At 43.6% G+C, this 17324-nt stretch overlaps 1 protein-coding gene across 9 annotated transcripts in view; it reads right to left on the bottom strand.

Moving 5' to 3' along the window:
- Positions 1-621: 621 nt before the first annotated feature.
- LOC109894015 (endophilin-A1) overlaps positions 622-17324 on the bottom strand; it is a 72282-nt gene continuing 55579 nt past the window's right edge. The window contains exons 5-12 of one of the 9 annotated variants that reach the window (XR_004210539.1): positions 16625-16758; positions 10750-10908; positions 6412-6515; positions 5814-5926; positions 5420-5434; positions 5193-5204; positions 4011-4953; positions 622-3687 (exon numbers count right to left, since the gene is read on the bottom strand). Coding sequence is in view for 7 of the 9 variants with exons in the window: in XM_031828253.1 (XP_031684113.1) it covers positions 3494-3687; positions 4942-4953; positions 5193-5204; positions 5420-5434; positions 5814-5926; positions 6412-6518; positions 10750-10908; positions 16625-16758 (746 nt within the window). In the remaining 2 variants the exon portion in view is untranslated. Of the gene's footprint in view, positions 3688-4010; positions 4954-5192; positions 5205-5419; positions 5435-5813; positions 5927-6411; positions 6519-10749; positions 10909-16624; positions 16759-17324 lie in introns of all 9 variants that reach the window. The other 8 variants (XR_004210538.1, XM_031828253.1, XM_031828254.1 and 5 more) reach the window with 8 other exon arrangements.

Here is a 17324-nt window from a genome sequence, read left to right as displayed (position 1 = left end):
GCCAGCTACTGAGACTGTTGATGCTGTTGGGGCCAGCTACTGAGACTGTTGATGCTGTTCGGGCCAGCTACTGAGACTGTTGATGCTGTTGGGGCCAGCTACTTGCAAATGTATTTCTGTATTTTAAAATGTGTATTTTAATTAAATAGATTTCAAAATACAAGTATTTTGTAGTTTATGTTGAAACATTGAACTTTATGGTATTTTGTATTTTTTTTGATCCCTGCTTATACTGTAACAGCTTTACGCCACCATGTCGCCACCCACTTTTAACGCTCACACACGCACAATAACGCCATAAGTCAAATCTGTGCATCATTTTGATGGTTGTCTGCACCATCTAGTGGTAATCAGCTGTTAAAGTATGTGTGAGGCCTTGGCCACAGCTATATCCTCTTCCTGACGCTTTCCCCAGGACTGGACCATCACCGCACCACCTGGCGGCACTGGTGGAGATTGCAATTGTTATTGATTTTCTCAAGGTCTTTCTTACATTGATCCTCTCTCTTTGCCGCCTTCTCAAAACGCATTGGAAGAGAATATCCTTCAGATCTTCTATAGAAAGAGACGTTCCTTCTAGACCAACATCTCCTTCTCAACAGAGAGACAACAACAACAAACAACTCTAACCTTGTTGTTTATTTGAATAAATTACATTGAGATATTTTAGTCATTTTTAACATCAAGCATATTGTCTTGTAATCCGGTGCAAGGGATGAAACCAAAACAAACAAAGAATCCAAAAACGACAATTGTGTGCAGCACAAACAATCCCTCGAATCACAATAGTTCTATATAATTACTGTATATATATGCATATACTTTATCACAGTTACAAAAATAAAATACGATACCGTAGATGCGCTACTACACACACACACACACACACGGTGAAAACAAATCACTGAAAAGCTGTACAGTCCTCATTGAGGGCAAAGATACACACGATAATTGTTTAAAAAAAGATAGAGAAAAGAAAATTAAGGAAATATATAGCCTTTAAAAAAACTTGAACGCACAGCCAGTTCCAATCTGAATCTGCTTATTCTGCCAACAAACGAGACCGTTTCAAGTTGCGCTTCCCTTTAAAAAAAAATGAACGCTATAGATGGGTTTTCGGTCGGTTCAGCTTCATCAATAGTATCATTGCGCTATACTGTATCGGTCCTTTATCAAATAGACATCCAGGAGGATTTCAATGAAGGAAAAATAATACTGACAGAAAAAATAGAAAATGTACACTTCATAGATACAAACCACAGTAGACCAAACCACCTGTGGCGCATACAACCCCTTCTCCCTTCACAAAACACATACCAACCTCGGCACAACCAAACCACACCCACCCAGTCACACAACAATGATAAATGGGTGAAACACTTATTGCCCTGTCTGTTACACACATACAGTTTCACATTGGATTTGCAGAAGGGAAAACCATTGAGAATGAAGTCCTCAAAATGCTGGAGAAAACCTAGATAGATCCAGAGGCCAGAGTTTGGAGTGTACAGTAGTATCCAATTGCTTTAGTAGACTCTGGCCGTGACCCCACTCTCCCAGGGCGTTTCAGGGAGAGTGGGATATGCAAAAAACACATTTCCAACTCACACATGCATTTTAATACACACTTGTTCCCACCAAATGATGATTATTGTTATATGCAACAGTCTGTTGCTTTGGTACCTTATATTGTGTATTGTTAAATGTGCGGCCATTCATTCCTGGGATATGACAAGGGAAAGACAATCAACAAGGGACAGGGACTAAGGATCCCCAGAACCTTCAGTAAACAGAAATACAGTATGGACCAGTAAGAGCAACACATACCGTATGAATGGGTTATTTCAGACCGAGACTCCTGACAGAGAGAAGTTGCCTAGATTGCCTGACAACATTTAGACAAAGTGTAAGATACAAAGAGGGGTAGGGGGATTTGCATCTGGTTATTGATGTTAGTATCCTTGAATTAAATATGGTACCGTGTTCACTTTTTATAAAATGTTCCCTTTTCTGATTGAGACAGCATTGCTTGTGTATTCTATTGGCCTCGTAATGCAGTATTTGTCTGTGAGCATGATCAGCTAAAGCTAGTCCTATCAGATTCCATGACGTATAGTCTTCAATATAGTGTTATTTGTTTATCTGACTAAAGGACATTCTGATACAGTGAAAACAACTTCGCCAACGGTTGAAGAAAATAAGGCTAAATCCGATAAGCGGTAAACTCCTATATGAAATAGCACAATACAGCAACCATTTTCACAAATATTTCCACGTCATTGGTAAAATACACACTGAGAAGATTTTTTAAACATTATTTCATATTATGGAAACAGTTCCAGTTTTTGCTTATACGCCACTTAGAAAACAATTGAACTACACAATTTAGTCTTTTGTTTCCGTAAATATTCATCGCCAATTTATAACCATTGACTCAAATACACTAGATGTAATCATGGGGCATACCTAAATCACACAGAGGACTTGTGTGATATAGAATGCCAACAAAACAATGTAGATCGCAAACGAACTACACCCTCGGTTAGAAAAGCGAGTAGATCTGCCATTGACACCACTCAGCCCTGCTGTAGGCCTACCCTCCTGCATAGGTGGCCAGTTTGGTCTAACTATGGTGCCTTGATTAAATCACACTGAATCCTTACATACCTCACTCTCAGTTTAGGTCTGTATGAAAAGACACATCAAACGATATCCCCTCCGTCATAAACATACATCTGTTGTTTAGCATGAAATGGACACGGTCTCTCTAGGAAACAATCCATGCATGCAAACAGAAGGCTACCCTTTTCAAACGGGAAAAACATATATTTAGCTTGAACGTACTTAGAAGAAGTAAATCTGATAAGATAAAACACTAAAACATGCCTGACCTACAGTGTCTAACAAAGTGTGAAACATGACCTAAACGTGATCTAACGGACCAGATAACCGCCCAGAAATAGTAGCCTACAATATGTGACGATGATGAAATTATGCTAGTCTAGAAGTTTCCACAGAGTACAGAGAAGGATAGTAACGGCCATTTTGAAAGACACACAGCCAATGTAAACCTAGATGAAGCCAGGAAAGACGAGGATTGAGGAACTGTAGAAGCTCCTGAAGGAAAAAAAACTTGAGGACAAAACCGAGAAACACTCTTTTTGGAAACAAGAAAAAACAACCATAGCATTTTATTGGTTTGATGGTAAATGTCCACGATGGCATTCAAAATGTCATCATTGCTTATTTTTCGTATTTTTTTTTCAAAAGTCTGTTTCATTAGCACTCGTTGGCGTGACACCATGCTGTTGTTGATCTCGCCACAGCCGATTTCGTTGTCATATCTTCATTGTAGTTAGATCTCCTTTTTAGCGGAGTGAAAAGGAGGGTTTCTGGGAATGTTTGGGGGTGGCGGGAGCTGGGGATGCAGGGATTAAGATTTGTCGCCTGGGAAAACTGCTGTTGCTGATTTGCTGTTGCCGTGGCAAAGACTTTAGGGCAGAGGCACCAGGATATCCACGTAGTTGACGGGGAAGAATCCAGAGCTGCCGTGGATCATGCCCTCGTACCAGTTGTCGTCGATCTTGTTGGTGAGAGTGATGATGTCCCCCTCCTTGAAGCCCAGCTCGCCCTCGTTCTCGGGGTCGAAGTCATACAGCGCCCTGCAGGATGGCTGGTCTAGGGGAGCTGGAATGAGAGAGAGAGAGAGAGAGAGAGAGAGAGAGAGAGAGAGAGAGAGAGATAGAGCGGTGAACCAATGGAAAGGGATAGATGGAGAGAAGAGAAAGCAGAGTTATAGTGTATGGCTGGAGAGGTCTATGGTATAGACAGAAAGATGGGGGTGAATCCTAACTTCCACAAGGTCAAATATTCACTCCGACTCAAATTGACATCAATGGATGAGCGAAAATGAAGTTAATTCAACTAAGCGAAAATTCTACTTAAATAGGAGTTAGGGTTATTCCTATAGTAAAAGAAAGATAATATTATCTCTGGAGTAAAGCGCTTACCTGGAGACCTTGCTGAAAGGGGGGATGGAGGACAGACGGAGGAGGAAGAAAGAGAGGGAGGGGGAGACAAGGTAAAGAAGAGAGGAATGCATAAAAATGAATGTGTATTAAGGTGATCGATTGATAGACATATTGAACAGACAGTGGTGTCGTCACGATACCAGAATTTTGACATCGATACCAGGTTTAGTACTGTATCATGAAAACTCAATACCATCACAATACTCGATATCAAAATGATACCATGGCAAAAAAAGAAGGCATATTAGCCAAAGCCACAGAATGGCACTTGATCCAGACAGATAAACGTAGCTACTGATCTGTTCAATTGTTGGGCATCTTTTGAGTTCAATATCCTTACATTCTAACTTTTTTAATTATGTTAACAATTTTCAGAGACAGCTATGTATCCAATAATGGATCAATTATACAATCAATTTGACTTTGTTTTTTTTGCCTCGTGAATGACATCATTACTGGTTAAAGAGAGAGAGCACATTTTATTAAAGAAGCCACTTCTATGCAAATATCGAACCGTTTTTCATGTTCTAGTATGGATAAAGTATTGAAGTTTCGGTATATCGTGCAACACTAACAGACAGAAAGACAGACAAAGGGAGACAAGGCCAATCAGAGGAGAGAAAGACGTACAAATGTTGCTTTGTGTTGTCGATTGATTGATAAACAAATCGAAAAGACAAACGCACAGACAGAAAGGCAGATAGAGAGAAACAAAGACCGGAATACTGACAACAAAACCTTGGAATACAAACAGAGAGAGAGAGAGACAGGAGAGAAATCAGGAAACAGACTGGAGCCAGAAAGACAGTCCAAGAAAGAGCAAGAGACAGACCATTCATATGGACACACAGACAGAGTGATAAAGTAGAGATATTCTGTCGTATCTCTCCAGAATTCACTCTAGGCTCACCTGGAGACCTTGCTGCAAAGAGGAAGAAAGAGAGAGAGCAAATGTGGGAGAAAGAGAAGAGGTATTTATGTTTAACTGCAATTGACATAGTTGTTTAAATGGATGGATGGGTGGGTTATGGCAGTGAACAGATGGCTTGGACAATCACCAAACAGATGGACGGAGACGGACGAACGGACAGATAGAAAGACAGTGATAGAAATAGACAGAGTGATATTATGGTATCTCTCTAGGGTTCACTCTTGGTTTACCTGGAGACCTTGCTGCAAAGAGGAGAGAAATCCAAACGCAAAGCAAGCCACACAGGTAGAACAAATACATTTGTGATTTATAGCATTTGGAAGTGGATGGATGGAGAGATGGGGAAATGAAACTATGGAGAGATGACGAGATTGAGAAATGAAGAGATATGAAGATGAGATGATCAGCCAGCCAGCCAGATAGATGGACAGACGGACAGACAGATGACTTAGCTCACCTGGAGACCTTGTTGCTGGATGGAATAACAGAAAGGAAAAGAGAAGAAAGAGCAGACAGGTATATATTTCCATTTGCCTGATAAGTGGATGAACGTAGAGACGGGGAGATAGATAGACGATGGGAAGACACAGACAGAGAGACAGAAATAGACATAAGGAAAAGAGAGAGAAGAGAGAGACGTTGATAGTGATGGAGAGAGAGAGGGATGGATTGTATTTATTATTATGGATTAGTTCCTGCCAAGGCAGCAGCTACTCTTCCTGGGGTCCAGCAACATAAGACAGTTACATACAGTTTAAAATACTACATAACATTACATTTCATAACACCTAGTAATGTAGAGAGAGAGAGAGAGAGATGTCGGGTTTTATGGTAGGAGTGGAGAGTCTCACCTGGGGACCTGGATCCTTGGATGGCTCCATTGTGGTTTTCACTAGAGAGGTCCAAGGACTGACGCGGCTTAGGTATGAACTCTTTCTTGGGCTTGTTGGAGGAATCCCTTATCCTATGGATAATACATTGCAGAAACAAGCCCATATAGTGAAGAGGGTGCTGATCCCAATCCCCCCCACCCCCCACCCCCTGCCGCATCGCTCGTTGAAATAATTAATAGAATCTATTCATTCTATTTCTGCGGCATACCTAAGGTTTGGGGTCAAGGGTTATTGGGATCAATTCCATCTCACTTCTGGCGAATTCAGAGAATTCAGGAAAGGAATAATCAGGCGGTTTCAATTCTTGATCCGAAGACTATTGGCATGGTATGGTATTGCCCCCGTACTCTCTACTAGCGTTGCGAAAATTCCGGAAACTTTCCCAACATTCACAGGTTTTTCTCCAACCAGGTTTTCAAAATAAAAAACCTGTGAACTTTGGGTAAATTTCAGTAATTTCGCAAAAATCCTCCGTACCTCCAGCCGGTACTGACCGGTCATGGAGAGACAGATTATAATGATATATAATGATATATATATTATTATAAATACTGACCGGTCCTCCATCTTGGACTGCAGCTGGGTGAGGATCTCAGCACACTGACGATGGTACTCCACCTGGGCTTGGACCAGTGCGGCTAGCTGGCTCACCTGTTCAATCTGCTGACGCAAACACAAAAGGCCCAACGGGACGACTGTTACATATGGGCGGCGTGGCCCAAGTCCTACAGTATACATCCGGACTCACTGGTCTGGCTAACATACAGAAACTACAGTGTGATACTGCAAGGTCAACACATCCGTCTTACTGTGTGACGACCCTCCCACTCGGTCTGCCCAATTCTTTCTCTTTGCTCTTGTTTTCCTTATTAGGATGTAGGTGGGCTCCGGTGTGTCCTGGGATAAATACACCTTTCCCCCATTCATTGGGGAGACTCTCCCCATGCAGACACACTGTTGGGTGTGGTATTTTTGTGGCTGTTTTGTTTGTTTGCTTTGGCACCTTTCAACACCCCTCATTATCACATTGCACGCAACCACACTTACACTACTGACTACACACACCATTGTTACTTGTTTAGTTTACTTTAGTTAATCAACATATTTTTGCTATTCCTTGATCTCCATGTTCTCTCCCTTTTTGTTACGGGCTACGAGCCGGTTCGGGACAACTGGTTAACGTACAGATACTTTGATATGACAACACAAGGTCAAGAAAGACTGGATGGATCGATAGATGGGTGGAGGAGCCATTATAGAACGTAGAGCTCAACAGTTATTATAATTATTTATATCTCTATAGAAGTCCTGTTCATCTGATATCTGAGGCTCTAGGTTCCCTGATACTGCCTTGATGAGAACCTCCAGTCCACACAACACAACGTTACATGCAGACAATACACAGTGAGTCAAAGTCAGCCTGTGATGCTCTGACAAGAGGTAGAACACAAGCTTTGAATCATGACCACCTCTGTTGCCGTGGTTGCAGCTGGCCAGAGGGGGAGGTGACTTGGACTAGAGACGGAGAGAGAGAAGAGGACAGAGACTAGAGAATAGACAGACACAGTTTGCTGAGAAAAAAAAACTATTGAACATCAAACATGTGCTCAGTGATGAACAGAAGATGCAGTATAAAGACATGATGACTACTACTACCACTGCTGCTACTATTACCTGCTGCTACTACTACTGCTGCTACTATTACCTGCTGCTACTATTACCTGCTGCTACTATTACCTGCTGCTACTACCACTGCTGCTACTATTACCTGCTGCTACTCCCACTGTTGCTACTATTACCTGCTGCTACTATTACCTGCTGCTACTATTACCTGCTGCTATTACCTGCTGCTACTACTACCTGCTGCTACTACCACTGCTGCTACTATTACCTGCTGCTACTATTACCTGCTGCTACTATTACCTGCTGCTACTACCACTGCTGCTACTATTACCTGCTGCTACTACCACTGCTGCTACTATTACCTTCTGCTACTATTACCTGCTGCTACTACCACTGCTGCTACTATTACCTTCTGCTACTATTACCTGCTGCTACTACCACTGCTGCTACTATTACCTTCTGCTACTATTACCTGCTGCTACTATTACCTGCTGCTACTACCACTGCTGCTACTATTACCTGCTGCTACTATTACCTGCTGCTACTACCACTGCTGCTACTATTACCTGCTATTACTATTACCTGCTGCTACTATTACCTGCTGCTACTATTACCTGCAGCTACTATTACCTGCAGCTACTATTATCTGCTATTACTATTACCTGCATTTACTATTACCTGCATTTACTATTACCTGCATTTACTATTACCTGCATTTACTATTACCTGCTGCTACTAGTACCTGCTGCTACTATTACCTGCTATTACTATTACCTGCTGCTACTATTACCTGCTGCTACTACCACTGCTGCTACCATTACCTGCTGCTACTACCACTGCTGCTACTATTACCTGCTGCTACTATTACCTGCTGCTACTACCACTACTGCTACTATGACCTGCTGCTACTATTACCTGCTGCTACTATTACCTGCTATTACTATTACCTGCTGCTACTATTACCTGCTATTACTATTACCTGCTGCTACTATTACCTGCTGCTACTATTACCTGCTGCTACTATTACCCGCTGCTACTATTACCCGCTGCTACTATTACCCGCTGCTACTATTACCTGCTGCTTCTACCACTGCTGCTACTATTACCTGCTGCTTCTACCACTGCTGCTACTATTACCTGCTGCTACTATTACCCGCTGCTACTATTACCCGCTGCTACTATTACCTGCTGCTTCTACCACTGCTGCTACTATTACCTGCTGCTACTACCACTGCTGCTACTATTACCTGCTGCTACTATTACCTGCTGCTACTACCACTGCTGCTACTATTACCTGCTGCTACTACCACTGCTGCTACTATTACCCGCTGCTTCTACCACTGCTGCTACTATTACCTGCTGCTACTATTACCTGCTGCTACTACCACTGCTGCTACTATTACCTGCTGCTACTATTACCTGCTGCTACTATTACCTGCTGCTTCTACCACTGCTGCTACTATTACCTGCTGCTTCTACCACTGCTGCTACTATTACCTGCTGCTTCTACCACTGCTGCTACTATTACCTGCTGCTACTATTACCTGCTGCTACTACCACTGCTGCTACTATTACCTGCTGCTACTACCACTGCTGCTACTATTACCTGCTGCTACTACCACTGCTGCTACTATTACCTGCTGCTACTACCACTGCTGCTCCTATTACCTGCTGCTACTATTACCTGCTGCTACTACCACTGCTGCTACTATTACCTGCTGCTACTACCACTGCTGCTACTATTACCTGCTGCTACTATTACCTGCTGCTACTATTACCTGCTGCTACTATTATCTGCTATTACTATTACCTGCTGCTACTATTACCTGCTATTACTATTACCTGCTGCTACTATTACCTGCTGCTACTATTACCTGCTGCTACTATTACCTGCTGCTACTATTACCTGCTATTACTATTACCTGCTGCTACTACCACTGCTGCTACTATTACCTGCTGCTACTACCACTGTTGCTACTATTACCTGCTGCTACTACCACTGCTGCTACTACTATTACCTGCTGCTACTACCACTGCTGCTACTACTATTACCTGCTGCTACTATTACCTGCTGCTACTATTACCTGCTGCTACTACCACTGCTGCTACTATTACCTGCTACTTCTACCACTGCTGCTACTATTACATGCTACTACCACTGCTGCTACTATTACCTGCTGCTACTATTACCTGCTATTACTATTACCTACTGCTACTATTACCTGCTGCTACTATTACCTGCTGCTACTATTACCTGCTGCTACTATTACCTGCTGCTACTATTATCTGCTATTACTATTACCTGCTATTACTATTACCTGCTGCTACTATTACCTGCTGCTACTATTACCTGCTATTACTATTACCTGCTGCTACTACCACTGCTGCTACTATTACCTGCTGCTACTATTACCTGCTGCTACTATTACCTGCTGCTACTATTACCTGCTACTTCTACCACTGCTGCTACTATTACCTGCTGCTAATATTACCTGCTGCTACTACCACTGCTGCTCCTATTACCTGCTGCTACTATTACCTGCTGCTACTACCACTGCTGCTACTATTACCTGCTGCTACTATTACCTGCTATTACTATTACCTGCTATTACTATTACCTGCTGCTACTATTACCTGCTGCTACTATTACCTGCTGCTACTATTATCTGCTATTACTATTATCTGCTATTACTATTACCTGCTGCTACTATTACCTGCTGCTACTATTACCTGCTGCTACTATTACCTGCTGCTACTATTACCTGCTGCTACTATTACCTGCTGCTACTATTACCTGCTATTACTATTACCTGCTATTACTATTACCTGCTGCTACTACCACTGCTGCTACTATTACCTGCTACTACTATTACCTGCTGCTACTACCAATGCTGCTACTATTACCTGCTGCTACTATTACCTGCTGCTACTATTACCTGCTCCTACTGCTACTACCTGCTGCTACTACCACTGCTGCTACTACTGCTACTTTTGCTTACTAATTACTCCTGCTTACTACACTACTAGCAATATAGATATTTAGTGCTTAGACCCACAGGTAAACAGTATACTTGCATTTATTAATTAGTTCACCACTTCACACTGAACCTACAGTACAGGAGGAAAACATGGTGCTCATGTGTCAATGGTGGGTCATCGCACACACACACACACACACACACACACACACACACACACACACCTACCTACCTACCTACCTACCTACCTACTTCCCACACAGTGTGTGTAACGGTAGAAACATATTCCTTACATCACTCTCCAACAGGTTGAACATGCTGAGCTCAGCGATCTCCTTGGTATCGTCAAACTTCTCCAGAGCCTGTTTGATCTCGTCGTCTGTCACCTTGCCCTGACGCTTCTTCTTGTAGTCGAAGTCCAGACGGCGGCCTTCCAGTTTCTTCAGGTGATGCTGCAAGGAGAGGAAGGAAGAAAGGGTGATAAGAGTGACAGGTTAGACAGGGATCACTCCAAATGGTTAGACAACTTCATCCTTTTCGTACCAACCCAAACCGTACTGTGCTGGTCCAGCTCAGCTTGGCCCAGTTCAACTCATGGCCCAGTCCTGAAACAACCCCTGACCTCAGATTGGACAGGCACATGCCAGCAACATGACCGGAGCTCCCGGCCACAGCAGATCAAATCAAATTTTATTTGTCACATACACATGGTTAGCAGATGCGAGTGTAGTGAAATGCTTGTGCTTCTAGTTCCGACAATGCAGTAATAACCAACGAGTAATCTAATTTAACAATTTCACAACAACTACCTTATACACCCAAGTGTAAAGGAATGAAGAATATGTACATAAAAATATATGAATGAGTGATGGTACAGAACGGCATAGGCAAGATGCAGTAGATGGTATCGAGTACAGTATATACATATGAGATGAGTAATGTAGGGTATGTAAACATATAAAAGTGCCATTGTTTAAAGTGGCTAGTGATACATTGTGCATCTGTAAAAGTTTGTGAGTGCTTTTGGTGACAAGCCGAATTTCTTCAGCCTCCTGAGGTTGAAGAGGCGCTGTTGTGCCTTCTTCACCACACTGTCTGTGTGAGTGGACCAATTCAGTTTGTCCATGATGTGTACGCCGAGGAACTTAAAACTTACTACCCTCTCCACTCCTGTCCCGTCGATGTGGATGGGTGGGGGGTGCTCCCTCTGCTGTTTCCTGAAGTCCACGATCATCTCCTTTGTTTTGTTGACATTGAGTGTGAGGTTATTTTCCTGACACCACACTCCGAGTGCCCTCACCTCCTCCCTGTAGGCCGTCACGTCGTTGTTGGTAATCAAGCCTACCACTGTAGTGTCATCTGCAAACTTGATAATTGAGTTGGAGGCGTGCATGGCCACGCAGTCGTGGGTGAACAGGGAGTACAGGAGAGGGCTCAGAACGCACCCTTGTGGGGCCCCAGTGTTGAGGATCAGCGGGATGGAGATGTTGTTACCTACCCTCACCACCTGGGGGAGGCCCGTCAGGAAGTCCAGTACCCAGTTACACAGGGCGGGGTCGAAACCCAGGGTCTGGAGCTTGATGACGAGTTTGGAGGGTACTACGTTGTTGAATGCTGAGCTGTAGTCGATGAACAGCATTCTCACATAGGTATTCCTCTTGTCCAGATAGGTTAGGGCAGTGTGCAGTGTGGTTGCGATTGCGTTGTCTGTGGACCTATTGGGGCGGTAAGCAAATTGGAGTGGGTCTAGGATGTCAGGTAGGGTGGAGGTGATATGGTCCTTGACTAGTCTCTCAAAGCACTTCATGATGACGGAAGTGAGTGCTACGGGGCGATAGTCGTTTAGCTCAGTTACCTTAGCTTTCTTGGGAACAAGAACAATGGTGGCCCTCTTGAAGCATGTGGGAACAGCAGACTGGGATAAGGATTGATTGAATATGTCCATAAACACACCAGCCAGCTGGTCTGCGCATGTTCTGAGGGCGCGGCTGGGGATGCCGTCTGGGCCTGCAGACTTGCGAGGTTTAACACGTTTAAATGTTTTACTCACGTCGGCTGCAGTGAAGGACAGTCCGCCGGTTTTGGTAGCGGGCCGTGTCAGTGGCACTGTATTGTCCTCAAAGCAAGCAAAGAAGTTATTTAGTCTGCCTGGGAGCAAGGCATCCTGGTCCGTGACTGGGCTGGTTTTCTTTTTGTAATCCGTGATTGACTGTAGACCCTGCCACATACCTCGTGTCTGAGCCGTTGAATTGTGACTCCACTTTGTCTCTATACTGACGCTTAGCTTGTTTGATTGCCTTCCGGAGGGAATAGCTACACTGTTTGTATTCGGTCATGTTTCCGGTCACCTTGCCCGGATTAAAAGCAGTGGTTCGTGCTTTCAGTTTCGCGAATATTGCCATCAATCCACGGTTTCTGGTTTGTGAATGTTTTAATAGTTTCTTTGGGTACGACATCATCGTACTTTCTAATGAACTCGCTCACCGAATCAGCGTATTCGTCAATGTTGTTGTTTGAAGCAATGCGTAACATATCCCAGTCCACGTGATCGAAGCAATCTTGAAGCGTGGAATCAGATTGGTCGGACCAGCGTTGAACAGACCTGAGCGCGGGAGCTTCTTGTTTTAGTTTCTGTCTATAGGCTGGGAGCAACAAAATGGAGTCGTGGTCAGCTTTTCCTAAATAATCTGAAGGTGGTGCCATCACCAATGCTTACCCGTATCAGACACCTTCAGGCATATGATTATTCAGAGTTAATTATAAACTTTTAGTATGCCAGAGTTGATTTTCCCTCTGCCCTTAGAACAAAAAAGTCTAAATGAAGCTCTCCGAGAATCTAAACATTACCAGCTGAGTATTGATTATGTGGTCTGGCAGGAAGACGGATGTAATTGTATTGGGCAACTCCAACGAGAGAGTAGAGTAAACATGCTGCCTCTCCCTCCAGGGCAGTAAACATTGACTGAGCATTAGGAGTTATCCAACTGATGTCAATGTCTAGATGAAGTGATTTTTACTCCACTTATTTATGTGCATATAAAGGTGCAACGTTGGCATTAACGTTACATTTTTTAAATGAATCTTTTCCTGGTCTGCTTTCAACGTGACTAGGATTTGAGTTGTATGTTGTAATGCATGCAATGACTTTCAATGTGTCTCATTAAGGACATAGAAAATTAACGGTACATCGGTCTAGCTTACCATGTTATGTCTAGCTTGCCGTGTTGTTATTAGGGTGGTGTGTCTAGCTTGCCGTGTTGTTATTAGGGTGGTGTGTCTAGCTTGCCGTGTTATTATTAGGGTGGTGTGTCTAGCTTGCCGTGTTGTTATTAGGGTGGTGTGTCTAGCTTGCTGTGTTGTTACTACGGTGATGTGTCTAGCTTGCCGTGTTGTTATTAGGGTGGTGTGTCTAGCTTGCTGTGTTGTTACTAGGGTGGTCTGTCTAGCTTGCCGTGTTGTTATTAGGGTGGTGTGTCTAGCTTGCCGTGTTGTTATTAGGGTGTTGTGTCTAGCTTGCCGTGTTGTTATTAGGGTGGTGTGTCTAGCTTGCTGTGTTGTTACTACGGTGGTGTGTCTAGCTTGCCGTGTTGTTATTAGGGTGGTGTGTCTAGCTTGCTGTGTTGTTACTAGGGTGGTGTGTCTAGCTTGCTGTGTTGTTACTAGGGTGGTCTGTCTAGCTTGCCGTGTTGTTATTAGGGTGGTGTGTCTAGCTTGCCGTGTTGTTATTAGGGTGGTCTGTCTAGCTTGCCGTGTTGTTATTAGGGTGGTGTGTCTAGCTTGCCGTGTTGTTATTAGGGTGGTGTGTCTAGCTTGCCGTGTTGTTATTAGGGTGTTGTGTCTAGCTTGCCGTGTTGTTATTAGGGTGGTGTGTCTAGCTTGCCGTGTTGTTATTAGGGTGTTGTGTCTAGCTTGCCGTGTTGTTATTAGGGTGGTGTGTCTAGCTTGCCGTGTTGTTATTAGGGTGTTGTGTCTAGCTTGCCGTGTTGTTATTAGGGTGGTGTGTCTAGCTTGCTGTGTTGTTACTAGGGTGGTGTGTCTAGCTTGCTGTGTTGTTATTAGGGTGGTGTGTCTAGCTTGCTGTGTTGTTACTACGGTGGTGTGTCTAGCTTGCCGTGTTGTTATTAGGGTGGTGAGTCTAGCTTGCCGTGTTGTTATTAGGGTGGTGTGTCTAGCTTGCTGTGTTGTTATTAGGGTGGTGTGTCTAGCTTGCTGTGTTGTTATTAGGGTGGTGTGTCTAGCTTGCTGTGTTGTTATTAGGGTGGTGTGTCTAGCTTGCCGCGTTGTTATTAGGGTGGTGTGTCTAGCTTGCTGTGTTGTTATTAGGGTGGTGTGTCTAGCTTGCCGTGTTGTTATTAGGGTGGTGTGTCTAGCTTGCCGTGTTGTTATTAGGGTGGTGTGTCTAGCTTGCCGTGCTGTTATTGTGTTGTTGTGTCTAGCTTGCTGTGCTGTTATTGTGTTGTTGTGTCTAGCTTGCTATGCTGTTATTGTGTTGTTGTGTCTAGCTTGCTATGCTGTTATTGTGGTGTTGTGTCTAGCTTGCCATGTTGTTATTGTGGTGGTGTGTCTAGCTTGCTGTGTTGTTATTAGGGTGTTGTGTCTAGCTTGCTGTGTTGTTATTAGGGTGGTGTGTCTAGCTTGCTGTGTTGTTATTAGGGTGGTGTGTCTAGCATGCTGTGTTGTTATTAGGGTGGTGTGTCTAGCTTGCTGTGTTGTTATTAGGGTGGTGTGTCTAGCTTGCTGTGTTGTTATTAGGGTGGTGTGTCTAGCTTGCTGTGTTGTTATTAGGGTGTTGTGTCTAGCTTGCTGTGTTGTTATTGTGTTATGTCTGTTATGCAGTTTTGTTATTATGTCTGCCTTGTGATGTCATGCGAGTACACTGTTCTTGTTATCCTTGTATTTTGTATGTAGGGATTTTTTTTTATGCAGTACTCACTCAAAAAAGAGACCTGGGTCCAGGGGTGAAAGTAGACTTCATTTCTTACCTGTACGAGACACCTATACTAAATAAATTGCAGGGTAGCCTACTCTGCTGACACTGACAAACATATCAATAAAACCGATGTTGTCTGATCCATCTAATAGGCCTATGGGAAGGGGAGACAAGAATACAAACTGAAGGAGGAAATGTTTGTCCAAAAACAAACAAAAAAAGTGGTATTGACCCAATGACAAAGACTGAATATGCCTACTCACCGGGGATATGGCTGATGTTCTCGCTACTGTTCACTCAATTAAGTTATGAATTTTGATCACTAAAATACAGGTGAGTATTTTCATTGTCATCTCTTTACAGCAATAGCCATTTGCTTTCCAAACAGTTTTTCTGCAATTGTATTTTTAAATATTGCGATATGCCTGGCTGGGTCTCTCTTCTTCTCACTGATAGTCGTAACTCAACAATCATCTATTTGGTATTTGCCCAAATTGCGGGCCCTTCGACTGTGGGCTATGCGATTTCAAACAATCTACAGTTAAAAAAAGAAAAAAAAGAAGCTACATCAAATGTACTTTATGGAAAGCTTCCCCAGCTTCCCCAGCTTCCCCAGCTTCCCCAGCCTCTCCAGCTTCCCCAGCTTCCCCAGCCTCCCCAGCCTCCCCAGCTTCCCCAGCCTCCCCAGCTTCCCCAGCTTCCCCAGCTTCCCCAGCCTTATGGACACGCCTATGCCTTCTAATTGTGGCATAAACACAACCAGTCATGATGTTTTCATCTGATTGTCAAACAATCACTTAACCAATGCGCTCCTGTAGCCTACCTGCACACATTCGTCCAAACCCCAACAGTGCTCTGTGCACCCGCAATTTGATGAATTGAAAGAGACATCTGTTACAAAAACACCTGTGTGTATTGTAATGACATTCTACCATTGTCATTTGGCCTACACTTGTAGCCTGAATTGATTCATCCGCTGTTGTCCATGCGCACCTCGATTTCGGCCACTCATCTCCGTCTTGACAAAATGTAAGTGTTCTCCTCAAACCACAAAGCAATTTGGAGGGTAAACCACCCGGTTTCCAGTCAATTCTCGGCTGACATGCAGCAATGTTAAATAGTGGTGTAGGAGCCTATAGTTTCTGGGCATGTTGTATTACCAGACGGCCTTACTTTCCCCCAGTCTGGGTCTCAATGTTGCATAAAATATCAAATAAAATGAATAAATCCAGTCTCACTGCAATCTCCTTGAGGTCTTTGTCGTGGAGGGTCTGCAGCGGGTCCAGGAAGTTCTGCTTGACCTCCATGTCGAGAGCGTCCTTCACCTCCCCCAGCTCACGCATGGACTCCCCAGCATCGATCAGAGCCAGGCCTGGAACACACAGGGGCATAATATAACAACATGTACTCCTCCATCTCCTTCAGACAAGTTGAGGAGTTTGCACATCAATGTTGTTTATGAGCGCTAAGCTAGCCCACTCCGTTGTTTGTTTGGTCTTATGAGTTGGCAAGGCCGCACAAACAAATCTGGGGGCAGTCTAGCAATCAGCACCATTATAAATAGACAATGGCGGTGATCGAAATCGGTCTGGCCTACTACTAACTAAAACTACATACTGGGTACTAATAGTACTACATACTGTTTAGAACATACTGTTTAGTAGAAAGGTATGCGGTAAGCAACCATTATCATTTCAACATACTACTCATCCATACTGAGAAGGCATCATCAAATGCGCAATCGCATTTGTTCCCCGTCATTCGTACATTTTGGTAGAGCGAGCCCCCTATTCCGATTATGAGCTGTTGTCAAACATGTTCAAACAAGTGCAAAAAGAGGATTCTCTTCAATAGTGTGCAGCGAATTCTACTTGATGAAAAGACTACATGAGTATAACATCCTGGCATTTAAAACATACAACATTTTAGAAATGTCAC

The sequence above is a fragment of the Oncorhynchus kisutch genome, linkage group LG7, assembly GCF_002021735.2.
Source record: "Oncorhynchus kisutch isolate 150728-3 linkage group LG7, Okis_V2, whole genome shotgun sequence".
Lineage (NCBI taxonomy): Eukaryota > Metazoa > Chordata > Actinopteri > Salmoniformes > Salmonidae > Oncorhynchus > Oncorhynchus kisutch.
This window is presented reverse-complemented; position numbering and strand designations above follow the sequence as displayed.